General features: G+C 44.9%; 1 protein-coding gene across 1 annotated transcript in view; it reads right to left on the bottom strand.

Moving 5' to 3' along the window:
- Positions 1-14373, bottom strand: part of LOC126476614 (uncharacterized) — a 177684-nt gene extending 163311 nt beyond the window's left edge. Inside the window, exon 1 of the mRNA XM_050103557.1 lies at positions 14300-14373. Within this exon, the coding sequence (XP_049959514.1) occupies positions 14300-14315 (16 nt within the window). The 5' untranslated portion in view covers positions 14316-14373. The remainder of the gene's footprint in view (positions 1-14299) is intronic.
- Between the last annotated feature and the right edge of the window lie 4765 nt (positions 14374-19138).

The raw sequence follows: 19138 nt of genomic DNA, 5'->3' as shown, positions 1-19138 counted from the left end.
GGCTCGTGACCCAGTACCTCATTTTCTTAAATGCGAACAGCCGTCAGATGATGAACCTGTTAGTTCGAAACGTTATTTGTGTAAACACACTGAGGTGACAAAAGTCATGGGGTATCTCCTAGCATCGTTTCGGACCTCCTTTTGCCCGGCGTAGTGTAGCAACTCGGTGTGGCATAGACTCAGCAAGTCGTTGGAAGTCCCCTGCACAAATAATGAGCCACGCTGCCTCTATAGACGTCCATAATTGCGAAAGTGTTGCCAGTGCAGGATCTTGAGGACAAATTGACCTCTCGGTTATTTCCCAGAAATGTTGGATGGGATCCATCGTGCGATCAGAGTGGCGAAATCATTCACTCAAAATGTCCAAAATATTCTTCAAACCAATCGCAAACACTGAGGCTCACTGATTGTTTGGGAACATGTAGTCAATGAATGGCTGTAAATGGTCTCCAAGTAGCCGATAACTATTACCATTCACTGACCTGTTCAGCTGGATCAGAAGACCCAGTTCATTCCATGTAGACACAGCCCACACCATCATGGAGCCAGCATCAGCTTCCACATTGCCTTGGATCCATGGCTTCGTGAGGTCTGAGACACAGTCGAACCCTACCATCAACCCTTACCAATTGAAATCGTGACTCATCTGAAGAGGCCATGATTTTCCAGTCGTCTAGGGTCCAACTGATATGGTCACGAGCTCAAAAGACGCGCTGCCAACGATGTCTTGGCAGTTAGCAAAGGCACTCGCACCGGTCGTCTGCTGCCATAGCCCATTAACCGCCAGATTTCGCCACACTGTCCTAACTGATACGACCGTCGTACGTCCCACATTGATTACTACGGTTATTTCAGGCAGCGCTGCTTGCTGTTAGCACTTAAAACTCTACGCTAAAGCCGCTGCTCTCGGTCGGTAAGTGAAGGCCGTTCACAACTGCGTTGTCCGTGGTGAGAAGCAACACCTGAAATTTGGTATCCTCGGCACACTCTTGACACTGTGGATGTCGGAATCTTGAATTCCCTACTGAGTGTCGCACGCTTCTAGCTGTAACTACCATTCCGTGTTCAGAGTGTGGTAATTCACGTGGTGCCGTCATAATCAGGTCGGAAACGTTTTCAAATGACAAAACCGCCAATGCATCGCCTTTTTATACGTTGTATACGCGATACTACTGCCATTTCTCTATGTGCATATCAATATCCCATGACTTTTATCGCCTCTGCGTAAATTGTAGTATTATCAGCGGTTGATCGCTATCAACTTGTAAACACTTTCATATGGCCACCCAGTACCACTCAGTTTCCCAATATGGCACATAGAACGTTCTTAATAAAGTACTTATTTTTTAATTCGTCTGATTATATTACCCGGTGGTGCCGTGAACAGCATAATCATGTGGTATCAGAATACCTTGTCAATTTTTTTAACAGAAATCACTTACGTATGCTATTTTCTAATTCTCCAGCTAAATCTGAGACTTGTCACTTAGAAACTTAGGTTCCGCTCTTCAATTGGCGTGTGATTTTTTCCTTCTTTTTTTAGTCATCCTTCCTATCTGCCCCTCTACTTGTCTGTGCTTGTCTTTGCACATTCATGGTCCATAAGGATGAGACTTTATGCTAACTGCAGACATTTGAGCAGGTAACATTACGCGGCAGGACGACGGCGAGCGACTCCCGTAAACTTGTGCTCAGTGTGTCAGCTGGAGGCCGACGCGGCACCCTGGACAACGGAGACCCGAACGCGGGTTCAGTGGGCCGCGACACTGGCGCAGAATACAGACGAGCAGCGTCAGCAACCGGACTTAACGGCGCGCGCCGACGACAGTCGCATGCCCAGGCCTCCACCCACACCGTGTTCGCTCGATTCCTCCAAGGGGACATTATACGCCATCTCTACACGATCGATTCAGGGCAGAGTCGACCAGTCAGTTATCCACCGTAATGCACTACGAAGATCTGCTGAAGTAATGTTTAGACGCTCATGAAGTGGTGTGGAAACATCGGCGCAGTTTTCTTTTCTGTACGAACCTGAGTTGCTTTTACGTGTCTTCCAAACTGCCGTCATCGCTGCGGTAGTTTATTTCTCCGATAGTTAGTAGCGGGAGCAGGTACCGTCTATTGACTGCCGAGTATTTGCCCAATTGCAAACTGTCCTAACCGACTACAAAAACGTCTCAAGGATGTGTCATAATTACTAGCGAAAACTAATATGAGTGAAGGTATTAGGTAACAGAAAGAAAAACTTTGCAGTAAAGATGGGTGATATATGAGAGTATGTAGTTATGAGCCGCCACCGACTTCGGTATGAAATATTGACCTACTTTGAACAAATGTACTAGAAATGCAAACTTTTCGATTAAGCTCTCAACTTAATGGACTCAGTCCGCCTCAATAGCTGAGTGGTCATTCCCCCAACCTCCTTGGTCGCATCGCCGTTGATGTCCTCGAACCCGTCGGTAGTGACCATCTCCCTGCCCTTCTCACCATGTTCTCTATCCGTCCCGCCCCTGCAGCCACCCGCCCAGCTGCCCCTCCAACGTCTGTCCATGACTACCACCGTGCCAATAGGGACGCCTACCGGGAATCCATTGCCTTACAGCCGGCACGGTAGCTCAGCGTGTTCGGTCAGAGCGCCGGTTGGCCTCTGTGATAAAAAAACTGAGTGGAAGGATCAACAAACGAACTTGAACGAAAGTCATGTGACGTCCGCAACGACCAAACAAAACGATCAACAACGAACAAAATGAAAAAAAAAGAAAAAAAATGTGGTCAGCGCGGTGGTCTGCCACGCCAAGGCATCCGGGTTCGATTCCCGGCTGGGTCGGAGATTTTTCTCCCCTCACGGACTGGGTGTTGCGTTGTCCTCATTATCATTTCATCATCATCTGTGGAAGGCAAAGGGAAACCACCACTGGAATCACTTCGCTAGACGTTCATGCGGTGGACCTCTGTGACGAGGCTTCCTCCATGACAAGACCTGCCGTAAGGCAAACCACAAAGTTTTTTTTAATGGACTCAGATTTCATCACTGGCCCATCGTCGGCGAATGAAATAGATGATTGATGGGGCATCGCTACGTTTTCTCGTAGTAAAACGACATCTGAGGCGCATTGTGGTCCGTGATGGACACGTCGATCAGGGCCGATACACTGAACTTTAAGATTATCGAACCTCTGGATTTTTCTGTCTGTGGTCTTCTCAGAATCGAAGTACACAAAGCTCCCGTTGATACAGCCAATTGTAGTCTTGTCAGGACGGAAGACTCCGTAGGAGTAGAGTCAGGTAATACCGAGGTACAGCCCCTGCTCGACCTATCCATCTTGGACCATACCGTCCCAACTGGATGTACCCTTACATCAGCAGCATTCCTCAGCTAAACGCCATAAGGCGAAATTTGAGCCCAGACAAACTTCAGTTTGATCGTAAAGTTTACGTTTGAAATGCATTTGTGCTAACTGGAACAATATTTCATACCAAAGCCACTGACGGTTCATAACCATATATTTCCAATAACGTGGTCCATTTAAATTAATGTGACCACCTGTTGAAAGACTGAATCACTACCTTTTAAACCAGACACGTGTAGGACGAGAGGTAATGAGGTTCTGGAAGGTCTGGAGCCATGCTGACTGCAGTTCTGTGGCATGCTGCCCTAGGTTTCTCGATTGAGAACCCATGGCGCGATCGAGGTAGTCTCACAGATTCTCCATTGGATTTAAATCCGGGGAGTCAGGTAGCCAGAGGAGTACTATAAACTTATCCTGGTGCTCTTCGAACCACGCACGCACACTGCAAGCTGTGCGACACGTTCCGTTGTCCTGCTGGTAGATGCCGTCGTGCCAAGAAAAAAACAACCTGCACGTCACGTAGTGGTTGATATAGTCCCCGAGGATAGATGCATATTTGTGTTGATCCAGTGTGCCTTCCAGAATGATGGCATCACCCGGGGAATGCCAGGAAAGCAGTCCCCAGACTATAACGCTCCCTCCTCCAGTATGGACACTGCTGACGAATGTTGCAGGGTGTTTGCTTTCAGACGTTTGACGCCGATGGAGCATAAAACGTGATTCATCTGAAAAACCTACCTGTCCCCACTCCATGGACGTCCAGTTGCGGTACTGCTGTGCAAATTTCAGCATTCATCGTCGATGAACAGAGGTCAGCATAAGTGTATGAACCAGGAGCATGCTGCAAAGTCCCATACCCAGCAACATTCGCTGAACGGACGGTCGTTCAGGAGACACTGTTGGTAGCCCCTTGCTTCATCTGGATGGTCAGTTACTCAACAGTTTCTCGTCTATTCGCTCGTACACATCTCTACATCCGACGTTCACCCCTATCATCTATGGCCTGTTGTGTGCCACAGCTGCCTCGTTGCCGGATTTGGATAGCGCCATTTTGTCATGAGCGGAATACTTTAAAAACGGCAGCACGCGAACAGTTTAAAAACTTATCTGTTTCTGAAATGCTTCCACCGTTGGTCCAAAAGCCTATGATCATGCTCTTCTGAACGTCATGTATCACTTTGTTTCCGCATGACAATGATGGCTGCACTGTTTTTCGCTCCCACTGACATGCTTTATATTCCCTTCCACAGCTAGTGCTGCCACCTCCCGTCTGTGAGTGATCACTGCACGTTGACGTCGAACGTAGGCGGTTGTACATTCATGAGACTGAAGCGCGTATCTCGCAAAAGCTTCTTTGCGGACCAATATTTAGTAGAACGTTTTTGATTCTGTTGTCACATACTTTCAGTTGTCTCATTTTTCGCTATTAGTTATGGAGTGGCCTATGACGAAGATTCTAGGTGTAAAACCGAGAGAGGTGACGCAGTGGTTAGCACACTGGACTCGCATTCGGGAGGACGTCGGTTCAATCCCGCGTCCGGCTATCCTGATTTAGGTTTTCCGTGATTTCCCTAAATCGCTTCAGGCAAATGCCGGGATGGTTTCTTTGACAGGTCACGGCGCATTTCCTTCCCTAATCCGATGAGACCGATGACCTCGCTGTTTGGTCTCTTCCCCCAAATCCACCCACCCACCCACCACTCTAGGTGAAAATAATCGTAAATGAACCAATTAGTGCCGAAAACCTAGACTGTGTGATTGATGGACAGATTGAAAATATACCCGATGACACTTCACCCGTAGTTGTGAAACGCAGTTGGAAGGGTGACTTGTAATGCTTAACTATCGAACTCCCAGAGCAATTTCAGCCAAAACTTGGTGCATGTACACTGTATGATCAAAAGTAATACATCTGTCATTGAACATTACATTGAGTGTCTCGACCCTTCACCTGTATGACGGCTTTTCAACGAGGTGTCTGCGTGTCTCTGAAGGAATGACAGCCTATTCTTCTCCAAGAGCCGAAACGTTGGGAAGTTACTGATGTTGGATAGTGAGGTCTGGAGCGAAGCTGACGTTCTAACTCATCCCAAAGGTGTTTCATTGGGTTCAGATCGGGGTTCTGGGCAGGCCAGTTCATTTTAGGAATGTTATTGTCCATACTGCCAAACTTTCGGAAAAACATCATCCACACAATTTCGAAGACAGCAAGAGCCGACAAGTGTGAGAATCATTGCACAATCTGCTTAACAGCTTATGCAAGCAATTTGCTGACGAGAATAATATACAGAAGAATGGAAAATAAAACTGAAGATCTCTTAGATGACGATCAGTTTGGCTTTAGGAAAGAGAGGCAGTTCTGACGTTGCGCTTGATACTGAACGCAAGACTGAAGAAAAATAAAGACCACCCATAGTATTAGTCGACCTAGAAAAAGCGTTCTATAGTGTGAAATGGTGCTAGATGTTCGAAATTCTGAGAAAAGTAGAGGTAGGCTATAGGGAAAAACTGGTAACAGCAATACGTACAAGAACCTAGAGCGAACAATAAGAATGGAAGACCAAGAACGAAGTGATCGGATTAAAAAGGGTGTAAGACAAAGATGTAGTCTTTCGCCCGTACTGTTCAATCTGTACATCGAAGACGTAATGAAAGAAATAAAAGAAAGATTCGAGAATAGGATTAAAAGTTAGGATGAAAGGATATAATTGACAAGATTCACTGAAGACACTGCTATCCTGAGTGAAGGGTGAAGAACAATTACAGGACCCGTTGAATGGAATGAACAGTCTAAAAGGTGCAGAACATGGATTGAGAGTAAATGGAAGAAAGACGCAAATAATGACCTGTAGCAGAATTGAGAACAGTGAGAAACTTAGCATCTGGAGCGGAGCTGACGTTCTAACTCATCCCAAAGGTGTTTCATTGGGTTCAGATCGGGATTCTGGGCAGGTTAGATCATTTCACGAAGTAGAAAAGTTAAGAAATTCTGCTGCCTAGGCAGGAAAATAACGCGTGATGGACGGAGCAAGGAGGACATAAATAACAGACTAACACTGGCAAAAAGGACTTTCCTGGCCAAGAGAGGTCTACTAGTATCAAACATAGGTCTTAATTTGAGGAAGAAATTTCTGATATTGTGCGTTTGGAGCACAGCATTGTATCGTAGTGAAACATGAACTGTGGGAAAACCGGAACAGAAGAGAATCGAAGCATTTGAGATGTAGTTCGACAGAATAATGTTGAAAATTAGGTGAACAGGTAAGGTAAAGAATGAGGATGTTCTCCGCAAAATTGGCGAGGAAAGGAATATGCGGAAAACACTGATGCGAAGAGGCGACAGGATGATAGGACAACTGTTAAAACATCAGAGGGCGACGAAGTCTGTAACACCGAAACTGCAACAGAACGTAGTACATGTGTGGCTTAGAAACTGGAGAAAATGTGCTGTGCTGCTAAGACACCACCAGCTTCGCAAAGAGTGGAGTAGCGGCAGTTGGTGGTGGGAAGGAGATAAAATTTAAAGTAATCGCAAGCGCCCGATATTAGTGCCGAATCTCTTTTATTATTATTACTTATTTAATAGATAGGCTGATTTGCGAGCATCCCTGTGACATCTGAGTAGATGTTTTGTCGAATAGAACGAACAGAACTCTGTGAAACTTTCTGGGTTATCCGACGCATTTACGTTTGGAAAAGTCACCAATTTTGCTATACCCATTTTATACAGGCATCGGAATTTATAGAGGACTGTTAGCGGATTCGTGTGAAGAAAGTGACCGATAGTTAAGTGACTAGTAATAGCGGGGATATGTGCTTGTTTGATTATAAGACTTTCCTCGAAAGTGGAAACACAAAGCCCCAACTCTGTACAGACGGTTAGAACATATCTGACGGACCTCTAATAAAAAATTAAGATTTCGTTATGATTCCTCAGAGCGTGCTTTTCAGACGGTTGCCATTGTATTTATAGAAGATAGTGCAGTAAATTTACAATGAGATGGCATTCTCAAGTAATCTATAATCTTCGAAAATAACGTTCTGGATTCTTCGAAGGGGTAGAACAGATGCGTAGAGATCGTGTTATCTGAGATGTCAGTTTAACAGATTCGTGTAGGCCGTTGTTCAGCTGTCTTATGTTTCTAATTTTGCCATCCCTGAACATACGCTCCATTGTTGGATTTGTTGTTGGCAGTATTACCTCATTTAGAAGCAGCTGCAACGTTCATTCAGTTAACACTAGATGCAAAAACGATTTGCACCTGGGTTGCGCTTCCTTAAGCATTTTACTGAGAAGTTTGCACTATTTAGCAGGTTTCATTTTCAGTAACTGTGATCTTTAGATTAGGCTCTATTGTGAATTTTATGGACTTCGACTGAAACTACAAGTTTCTTGTCAATGTTTATTTTATTTCTACCAGAGTGTTCAGACGTTTAAACGTATTAACATCAAGCGGATTTACGTCATTTAGTATGACATGTACGTTTTGTGTGTGCGACTTCTGGGTAACCTCAGGCACTGAAACCGAAACACTATTTTAGTCCATGGCACAAGGTTTTGTGGATCCTACGCCTAGTGAAAATAAATTGTGACTGGTAACAGTGAACTTATACTTTCAATTTCAGTAGGCTTCCAGCAGAATTGGAAAACTTGAATAATAAACCCCACGTCTTCCACTACAAGTTGAAAGTTTCCTTATTCTGTACAGCAAGTCCTTGCATTTGTAAGTATTCTCTCTCAGAAATTAATGTTTCGTAGTTTATTAATTCTTTAGGTTTATACATAAATATTCTAGTAAGCGTTTTGTAAAACAGATATTGACTCGTTCTGCTAGCAAATAGCTATCAGTGGTCCCACGGAACATGATAAATAAGTAAACGAATTAAAGAATGCCAGCTCAATACGTTTACATTTGTCGCAATGTAGAAGGGCGTGAAAAATGTTAACTGCAAACCCTCATTTCTATCAGACATGCTTTGCACAAACAGAAATGCACAAATCTTGATGCAGTACCGCAAATCAGATCACGAAGTCACTGATAACTTTAGAAAAACAACATCCCCGATTGTAAGCAAGCAGAGAGCGTGCCACCGACAAGTACACCTCATTCCACAAGATACTGTCTGTTACAAAACTGTTCACATGGAAGAGCCTTTCAGAATCTTGAACTTCAGACGTAATGAGCTATAGGTGACACTGTGGGATCAGATGTAATTGTACCTTTTTTTAAACACTTTGAACTGGAGCAGAACATAGAGGGATCGGCACCACGGGGACATTTTACAATGCGAAAATTACCATATTCCAAACAAATGGACCATATTTGTTAATTGGCTTATGCCATACTCTTCCTTCCATGCTGATCCTTTCGGCCTGGTAGCCTAATTTTTATACTACGTTGATACAGAAGAAACGAGTCTGTACAGATATACCATTGGTTCAAAAATTTCCGAGACTGATTTTATTCCTGTCGTATAAGCGACGTTAGCGCACTAATAACGATGGTAGATTGAACTAAAACTGTAAACAACAGAAGAAAAGTATTTGCCATTTCTGTCCCGTAAACCTTGACTTTCGAAAAAAAAGAAATAAACGTGTGATATTATGGTACAGATCGTTATTAACATTTATGGTTTATGATTGTACTACTGTTGTTTTATTAATATGTTTTAGAAACCATTTGTGTTATTTGCTTCATGTACGCCGCCAAAGACCTGGGGATAACGGAAGGCTGAAGTTTGCGAGGCTTGAACATCACACGTTACCAGATACAAATAACATCTGGTCGACAGTCATCAACAGTATGAAGACGCAGAAGCGACACTAAATCTCCTGCGGCGATTATCATGCGATAACATGAAAAATGAACCACTACTGTACGTGAAGTATAATTCTAAAATTGTATTTACTCTCGTTTTGAGTCTTATATTGTGCAGACACTCATGCTTCCCTTGTTCTTTTACGGTTGCGAAACATGGACCCTTAAGGCAAGAGACAAGCAGCGGATTAACGCATTTGAGCCTTGCAGCGCACAAAATGGACCGAAAGGAGACCTAATACATCCATTAATGAGAAACACAATATCTCAAGGCGCCTTTCTTCTGCCGCCAATCAAAAAATTCCCCAGTACTTTGGTCGTATTGTGAGAAGAGATTGAGAAAATCTAGGGAAAATAACTATCGAAGGAAAAATCGAGAGTCGAGAGGAAGAACAGCAAGCAGGTGGATAGATCAAATCAAGATCTCCAGTCTACCTCTTCAGCAGATTCCGAGAGGGTAACCATCCAAGATGTTTTGTTCATGGAATCATAAACTCGTAAGTGAACACGACTTATGATGATTGTACTGATATATGTTTTTAATGGTTGACATTCCATTGTATTTTATTATGAGGCCAAGTGCATGCGCAGAACACAACAGATAAATAGTGTTCACGTGTTTTTATTGAAAACTGATCTACTGATTTATGAGTGTCATTTAATTCCCATACCTGAAAAGAGTTTTATTTGCTGTAATTAATGGAGAAACAATATTTGCCTGAATATTCCAACTGCAACATTAGTTAATTGAATGTTATTATAAGTGCAACATACATCCCTGACCAAAAATATTACGACGAATTACGGTAAATAAACTAAAGCATAGAGCGCATTTATCAGAGGAAAAGCTATTACCAAGCCTTCCGAACTGATGAAAAGTGTACATTATAGTAGACTAAATTACTCTGACTAAAATTTGACAAGAAAATTTTGTTTCGAGTGAAGCAATTAAAACAGACCAGTCAAAGGAAACCATCATAACGACCTGGAGAGTGGTGTACTGACCACACGCCTCTCCTATCCGCATCCTCATTGAGGATGACACGGCGGTCGGATGGTTATGATGGGCCACTTGTGGCCTGCAGACGGAGTGCTTCTTTATTAAAACAGAGATCAACACTTCGCTGATAGTCTTCAATGGTCTTGAATGTCTGGCTCAGACATTATCGCTGATTGTTAGGATAACGGCGATAAACAGTACAGATTAACACGATTACTGATAGTTCTATTCAAAAGTTTCTTCCTTCCTACAGCGCTATGTACGTTCGAATGAACGTATAGTTAGAGAATACTGAAAGCAACTGAATTCCTCCGTTTGACACAACAATTAAAAGGACGAGTAATCTGATTCGCCATTAAACTGTATTGTCGACATCGTACGTTCTTTGTAGCTTTGTATAGAAGTCCACTCTTCGCCTTTAAGGGGGTAGGACGTCAAACGGGCCGACTTGGAGCAGGAGAGGCACCACAGGACATTTTAATTTGCACTGTCTATACTTTTACAAATAAATTCATAAAACTTTGTCAGCATGACCAGGAAGGATTCAGAATTCACACTCATAGCAGTGGAAGTTCGAAAACAACGAAGTAGTTTTTTTTACATGTGAAATTTCATCATTTTTTTCACTTACTAATGGCAGCATTTGTTGCTATAGGTACACTTTTCTTCATAAGTAAGAGAGATGGTTCGATGAATTTTGCACAGCATACAAACCATACTTAAAGGTGTATGAAACTCTAGAATTTTCCAAATCTATTAAAAACTGTGGTAAAAATTGAGGTAATTAACTATAAAATTTGTGTTTTTCCTAAACATGAAGTGTAAAACATAACAGATCATTCGTTTCTTCTTAAATGAAATAAATTCTAGAGTTTCATACACCTGTAAGTATGGTATGTATGCTGTGCAAAATTCATCGAAGAATCTCTCTAACTTATGAACAAAAGTGTACCTATAGCAACAAATGCAGCCATTAGTAAATGAAAAAATAATGAAATTTCGCAAGTAAAAAAGAAAATTATTTTGTAATATTTTCGAACCTCCACTGCAATGAGTGTGAATCCTGAATCCTTCCTGGTGATGCTGACAAAGTTTTATGAACTTATTTGTAAAAGTATAGGCACTGGAAATTAAAATGACGTGTGATGCCTCTCCTGCTCCAAGTCGGCCCGTTTGAAGTCCTACCCCCCTTAAGACGGCTTAAACACTGCCGGAGACACTTTCAGCGAGGTGTCTTGCTATCTCTGGAGAAATGGCAGCCCATTCTTCTCAGAGCCGAAACCACAGAAGGCACTCACGTTGGACTCTGGGGTCTCGAGCATTCGACTTTCTAACTCATCTCAATGGTGCTGAATTGGGTTCACGCCGGAACTATGGGTAGAATAGTACATTTCTGGAATGTTATCGTCCACAAACTACTGCCTCACAGATAGTGTTTTATGACACAGTGCGTTGTCATGCTGATACAATCACCGTCTCTGAACTTTTCCTCTATTGTACGCAATACACTTTCCGTTTTCTTAAAACGCAATAAAGGTAGCACAACCTAGGCACGAAGTACACTCTCATACCGTAACACAACGTCCTCTGTGCTTCACTGTTGGCACTACACATGTTGGAAGGTAAAGTTCTCCTGACATTCGCCATATCCGAACCCTTCCCATCGGATTGACAGAGGAGATAGCGCGATTCGTCATTCCAAACCACTCATTTCCAATCACCCACTGACGGGTGACGTCGCTCTTTACACGGCATGAAGCGTCGCATAGCGTCGACTACAAAAGTGAATGTGGCTTATGAGGGGCTGTTCCACCATTGTTGTTCGCTCTTTTTAATTACCTTCCCAGGATTATTGTTCTAACTGTACTGCTGGTAGCACTTTTGAACTCACGAGTGACTTCTTCCGCTGATTTGCACGCGATTTTTTTGAATCACCTCCCGCAACGCTGGACGGTTCCTGTCCTTCAGTACATGAAGTCTGAATGCTATTAATTTATCTGTGGTTGTTCCTTCGCATTTCCACTTCATAATCACTTCACCAACAGTGGACTTTGGCAGCTATAGAGGTTAAAATGGCGCAGTTATATCTGGTGCTCGGATGACATCCAATCAATAGTGCACTTTGAAAATCACTGGGCTCTCCTGACTAGTACTGTTGATATATCGACGGGAAAAGTATCGACGTACAGGGTTACAGAAAATATCGGCTACACATTGTAAATGTACTGCCGGTTTTAAAGCTGTACATTTAAGTATTGATTTATTATTAGACATTCTGTACATCAAGAAGCTAGCAGCCTGCTTATGCCCCTTAGAACAAGGAGTGAAAGGAAAACGATGCGTTGTTAACAATGGCAACTGCAGTTAAGTGGCACAATAAAAGGTGTCCAATGGTTCCGTCGTCCAGTGTCGTCACATATCGGATTTGTCCGCAACACTTCATGTCGACTTCCCAGTTTTTTCAATTCTGCCGGTGCCAGCGACCTAGCAGTTGCAGCGTCAAAATTATGTGGTGAAGTTAAACGTTGCAGTTTCTGTTGCTAGCGCCGAATGTAGATTGCGTCAGCATTTCTCCGCACACGTCTTCGCCCATCGCCAAGACCAAACTTGTCTTTTAAGATTTTTGTTCATCATATTCAGTAACTATTTTTGAAGAGTGCTGATGTAAAGAAGTAGCGTGCTAGTTGCTTTAAAATAGTTTTGCAACGCAAGTGGCATGCTATTTCTTGACATCGGGCACTCGTTACTCCATTCACACAGCCACCTCCCAGTGCAATCTGACAACTTCTACTGTGCCACCTATACTTGCTTCACACAGTCAGAAAGGAAGACTGGACAAGATGATACTCCACAAGGTAGTATGACTCCTTCAGACAGTGAAAGTTAAATTTATGTTCTATTATAATTTCAAATATTTATCAAAAATTGCGAAAAAATATGAAGTAAAAGTATGGCCACTCGATATTGCCATATAGATATCGATATGTCACTCGCATAAATATCGTCAATATTTATCGATACACGTTTTGGACAGATGCCGATACATCGAGTTTTGTCAACAGGTCTACTTCTGACCTGGCTATCCTGCTGTTTCTGCTTCTCTACTGACAACACCGTATTCCCGCTTCCTTATAGACTGTCGGGTTTCCCTCTCGTGACATCTGGTGGTCAGTTCCGCATTACATGTAGGTGCCCGAGTACTTTTGGTCAGGTTGTTACAGAAACAGAGAGAGAGCAGAGAAGGAGGCTGGCTGATTGTACCTTGAACGGAAAAAAGAAACGTGATCACTGTCCTGATAACATTGTCAGTTTTGTTGCAGATATTCTCATTTATAGAATTCTGCATTAAAATATACATTACAGAAGCAAAACCGGGGTTCCACAATAAAAGTGGACCTCAAAAACAATTTCATTTATGAAAAAGATTAAACGCTGCCATGAAGGTTTTTCAAATAGAAATGAGTAGTCAAACAGAATTTGTAACGGTCAACATGTAGCCACATAAATAAATTCTTTTTACTTGTTTTTCCGCCTTTTGTTAAGTTGATACGTTTGGCATTATAATTTTTATCCTGAGTGTGGGCTATGTAGCACAGGATTAACTAAAACGCCAAGTTGCGGCAGTCCCTGACGTTCGAGGCGTATTCACTATACACATCGAGGGAACGTATACCCCAGATCTCGATAATACACCACTGTCATTACTTTGTTAGTCGGGCCCGGTCATCTAGCGCTAAAGCGCGGGCCTGAAAGCCGAGAGGTCGAGGGATCAAATCTCGGTCAGGCCAGGGAACTTTTCAGTCTGCGTTTAATCTCTCGTCTTCATCTCTTAAAGAATGTGAGGAGTCACCAGGAACGGCACGTCGTTCGCATTCCTCGTTAAACTGTAAGCCTCATTTCTCCATAACCAGGGTAAATAAGGAACACACATGTCGCCGAAGTGTCGTCCTGCCGAAAAACTTGAACCCGGCCACTGAGCCACACAAAATAAGAACTTGGTAGCGACACTCGCGTAACTCTGCAACCGGTTGCGCTCGGCTGGATGGAGCCCTGCACTTTTATCCGGACGAGCTCGCACCGTCGTAGCACGGAAGGCACGGCGCCGCACTTATCAGGTGGCGAGTACTCACCCATGAGCGCGGCCATGTCCAGCGTAGCGTCGAGTCGCGTGGTGTCCGGCGGTCGACTAGGGGGCCGAGCGCGCCGCCACACTTTATGTCCTCGGGCTGCGACGCCAGGCGCCCCGACGTGCCAGCAGCAAGCGGCCAGCGGCGCCCCTCCACCGGCCCAGCCAGGCGCCTTTGAAGCTTCCGCGCTCTCGCTTGGCTCCCGTGCCCAAAACACTGTCCAACTCACATCTACATCTACATTTATACTCCACAAGCCACCCAACGGTGTGGCGGAGGGCACTTTACGTGCCACTGTCATTACCTCCCTTTCCTGTTGCAGTCGCGTATGGTTCACGGGAAGAACGACTGTCTGAAAGCCTCCGTGCGCGCTCGAATCTCTCTAATTTTACATTCGTGATCTCCTCGGGAGGTATAAGTAGGGGAAGCAATATATTCGATACCTCATCCAGAAACGCACCCTCTCGAAACCTGGACAGCAAGCTACACCACGATACAGAGCGCCTCTCTTGCAGAGTCTGCCACTTGCGTTTGCTAAACATCTCCGTAACGCTACCACGCTTACCAAATATTCCTGTGACGAAGCGCGCCGCTCTTCTTTGGATCTTCTCTATCTCCTCTGTCAACCCGACCTGGTACGGATCCCACACTGGTGAGCAATACTCAAGTATAGGTCGAGCGAGTGTTTTGTAATCCACCTCTTTTGTTGATGGACTACATTTTCTAAGGACTCTCCAAATGAATCTCAAACTGGCACCCGCCTTACCAACAATTAATTTTATATGGTCATTCCACTTCAAATCGTTCCGTACGCATACTCCCAGATATTTTACAGAAGTAACTGCTACCAGTGTTTGTTCCGCTATCATATAACCATACAATAAAGGATCCTTATTTCTTTGTATTCGCAATACATTATATTTGTCTATGTTAAGGGTCAGTTGCCACTCCCTGCACCAAGTGCCTATCCGCTGCAGATCTTCCTGCATTTCGCTACAATTTTCTAATGCTGCAACTTCTCTGTATACTACAGCATCATCTGCGAAAAGCCGCATGAACTTCCGACACTATCTACTAGGTCATTTATATATATTGTGAAAAGCAATGGTCCCATAACACTCCCCTGTGGCACGCCAGAGGTTACTTTAACGTCTGTAGATGTCTCGCCATTGAGAACAACATGCTGTGTTCTGTTTGCTAAAAACTCTTCAATCCAGCCACACAGCTGGTCTGATATTCCGTAGGCTCTTACTTTGTTTATCAGAAGACATTGCGGAACTGTATCGAACGCCTTCCGGAAGTCAAGGAAAATGGCATCTACCTGGAAGCCTGTATCTAATATTTTCTGGGTCTCATGAACAAATAAGGCGAGTTGGGTCTCACACGATCGCTGCTTCCGGAATCCGTGTTGATTCCTACAGAGTGGATCCTGGGGTTCCGGAAATGACATGTTCTAAAATTCTACAACAGATCGATGTCAGAGATATAGGTCTATAGTTTTGCGCATCTGCTCGACGACCCTTCTTGAAGACTGGAACTACCTGTGCTCTTTTCCAATCATTTGGAACCTTCCGTTCCTCTAGAGACTTGCGGTACACGGCCGTTAGAAGGGGGGCAAGTTCTTTCGCGTACTCTGTGTAGAATCGAATTGGTATCCCGTCAGGTCCAGTGGACTTTCCTCTGTTGAGTGATTTCAGTTTCTTTTCTATTCCTTGGACACTTATTTCGATGTCAGCCATTTTTTCGTTTGTGCGAGAATTTAGAGAGGGAACTGCAGTGCGGTCTTCCTCTGTGAAACAGCTTTGGAAAAGGTGTTTAGTATTTCAGCTTTACGCGTGTCATGCTCTGTTTCAATGCCATTATCATCCCGTAGTGTCTGGATATGCTGTTTCGATCCAGTTACTGATTTAACGTAAGAACAGAACTTACTAGGATTTCTGTTAAGTCGGTACATAGAATTTTACTTTCGAATTCACTGAACGCTTCACGCATAGCCCTCCTTACGCTAACTTTAACATCGTTTAGATCCTGCTTGTATGAGAGGTTTTGGCTGCGTTTAAATTTGCAGTGAACTCTCTTTCCTTTCGCAGTAGCTTCCTAACTTTGTTGTTGAACCACGGTGGGTTTTTCCCGTCCCTCACAGTTTTACTCGGCACGCACCTGTCTAAAACGCATTTTACGATTGCCTTGAACTTTTTCCATAAACACTCAACATTGTCAGTGTCGGAACAGAAATTTTCCCTGTTCTGCACATACAGAGTCGAAAAGTTCGGGTCTGTTTGTTATCAGTAGGTCCAAGATGTTATCTCCACGAGTCGGCTCTCTGTTTAATTGCTCGAGGTAATTTTCGGATAGTGCACTCAGTATAATGTCACTCGATGTTCTGTCCCTACCACCCATCCTAAACATCCGTCCTGCTGGCTCGAAGAAGCCTGAACGTTGTACTAGCGAAAAATCTAAAATGAACACCCTAACTATGTGAGAACAGACCTAGGAAGGTCCAACGGTACCGATCGACCGCCGTGTCATCCGCAGTCGACAGGCGGATATGGAGAGGCAATGTGGTCAACACACTGCTCTCCTGGCCGTTGTCTGTTTACGTGGCCAGAGCCGCTGCTTCTGAGTCAAGCAGCTCTTCAATTGGCCTAAAAAGGGCTGAGTGCACCTCGCCCGCCAACAGCGCTCTGCAGACACGGACGGTGATCAACCCAAGTGCTGGCCAAGCCCGACAGCGCTTAACTTCGGTGATCTGACGGGAACCGGTGTTACCGCTGCGTCAAGACTGTTGGCACACACGGTTATCTGTTGCCTTAGATTTTTGTTTGGCTGGTCAGCCTTCTGACAGGTTTCTTGCAATTCACAAGGATTACTCCTCCTGAGCCACCCTGCCCGTCTCAAAGAACAAGGGTAGGCATAAAATTTTAATTCATCAACATCAGATGGCACTAAACAAAGAAAAGTGCGACGTCATCCACATGGGTACTAAAAAAAATCCGATAAATTTTGGGTATACGATAAATTGCACAAATCTAAGGGCTGTCAATTCGACTAAATACCTAAGAATTACAATTACGAGCAACGAGCAACTTAAATTGGAAAGACCACATAGATAATATTGTGGGGAAGGCGAAACAAAGACTGCGCTTTGTTGGCAGAACACTTAGAAGATGCGACGAACCCACGAAAGAGACAGCCTACATTACACTTGTCCGTCCTCTGCTGGAATATTGCTGCGCGGTACGGGATCCTTACCAGGTAGGATTGACGGAGGACATCAAAAAAGTGCAAAGAAGGGCAGCTCGTTTTCTGTTATCGCGCAATAGGGGTGAGAGTGTCACTGATATGATACGCGAGTTGCGGCGGCAGTCACTGAAACAAAGGCGGTTTTCTTTGCGGCGAGATATACACTCCTGGAAATTGAAATAAGAACACCGTGAATTCATTGTCCCAGGAAGGGGAAACTTTATTGACACATTCCTGGGGTCAGATACATCACATGATCACACTGACAGAACCACAGGCACATAGACACAGGCAACAGAGCATGCACAATGTCGGCACTAGTACAGTGTATATCCACCTTTCGCAGCAATGCAGGCTGCTATTCTCCCATGGAGACGATCGTAGAGATGCTGGATGTAGTCCTGTGGAACGGCTTGCCATGCCATTTCCACCTGGCGCCTCAGTTGGACCAGCGTTCGTGCTGGACGTGCAGACCGCGTGAGACGACGCTTCATCCAGTCCCAAACATGCTCAATGGGGGACAGATCCGGAGATCTTGCTGGCCAGGGTAGTTGACTTACACCTTCTAGAGCACGTTGGGTGGCACGGGATACATGCGGACGTGCATTGTCCTGTTGGAACAGCAAGTTCCCTTGAAGTCTAGGAATGGTAGAACGATGGGTTCGATGACGGTTTGGATGTACCGTGCACTATTCAGTGTCCCCTCGACGATCACCAGTGGTGTACGGCCAGTGTAGGAGATCGCTCCCCACACCATGATGCCGGGTGTTGGCCCTGTGTGCCTCGGTCGTATGCAGTCCTGATTGTGGCGCTCACCTGCACGGCGCCAAACACGCATACGACCATCATTGGCATCAAGGCAGAAGCGACTCTCATCGCTGAAGACGACACGTCTCCATTCGTCCCTCCATTCACGCCTGTCGCGACACCACTGGAGGCGGGCTGCACGATGTTGGGGCGTGAGCGGAAGACGGCCTAACGGTGTGCGGGACCGTAGCCCAGCTTCATGGAGACGGTTGCGAATGGTCCTCGCCGATACCCCAGGAGCAACAGTGTCCCTAATTTGCTGGGAAGTGGCGGTGCGGTCCCCTACGGCACTGCGTAGGATCCTACGGTCTTGGCGTGCATCCGTGCGTCGCTGCGGTCCGGTCCCAGGTCGACGGGCACGTGCACCTTCCGCCGACCACTGGCGACAACATCGATGTACTGTGGAGACCTCACGCCCCACGTGTTGAGCAATTCGGTGGTACGTCCACCCGGCCTCCCGCATGCCCACTCTACGCCCTCGCTCAAAGTCCGTCAACTGAACATACGGTTCACGTCCACGCTGTCGCGGCATGCTACCAGTGTTAAAGACTGCGATGGAGCTCCGTATGCCACGGCAAACTGGCCGACACTGACGGCGGCGGTGCACAAATGCTGCGCAGCTAGCGCCATTCGACGGCCAACGCCACGGTTCCTGGTGTGTCCGCTGTGCCGTGCGTGTGATCATTGCTTGTACAGCCCTCTCGCAGTGTCCGGAGCAAGTATGGTGGGTCTGACACACCGGTGTCAATGTGTTCTTTTTTCCATTTCCAGGAGTGTATTTACGAAATTTCA

Source organism: Schistocerca serialis, chromosome 1 (genome assembly GCF_023864345.2).
Source record: "Schistocerca serialis cubense isolate TAMUIC-IGC-003099 chromosome 1, iqSchSeri2.2, whole genome shotgun sequence".
Classification (NCBI taxonomy): Eukaryota; Metazoa; Arthropoda; class Insecta; order Orthoptera; family Acrididae; genus Schistocerca; species Schistocerca serialis.
The sequence above is the reverse complement of the archived record's forward strand: the minus strand, read 5'-3'. Positions and strand labels throughout refer to the sequence as shown.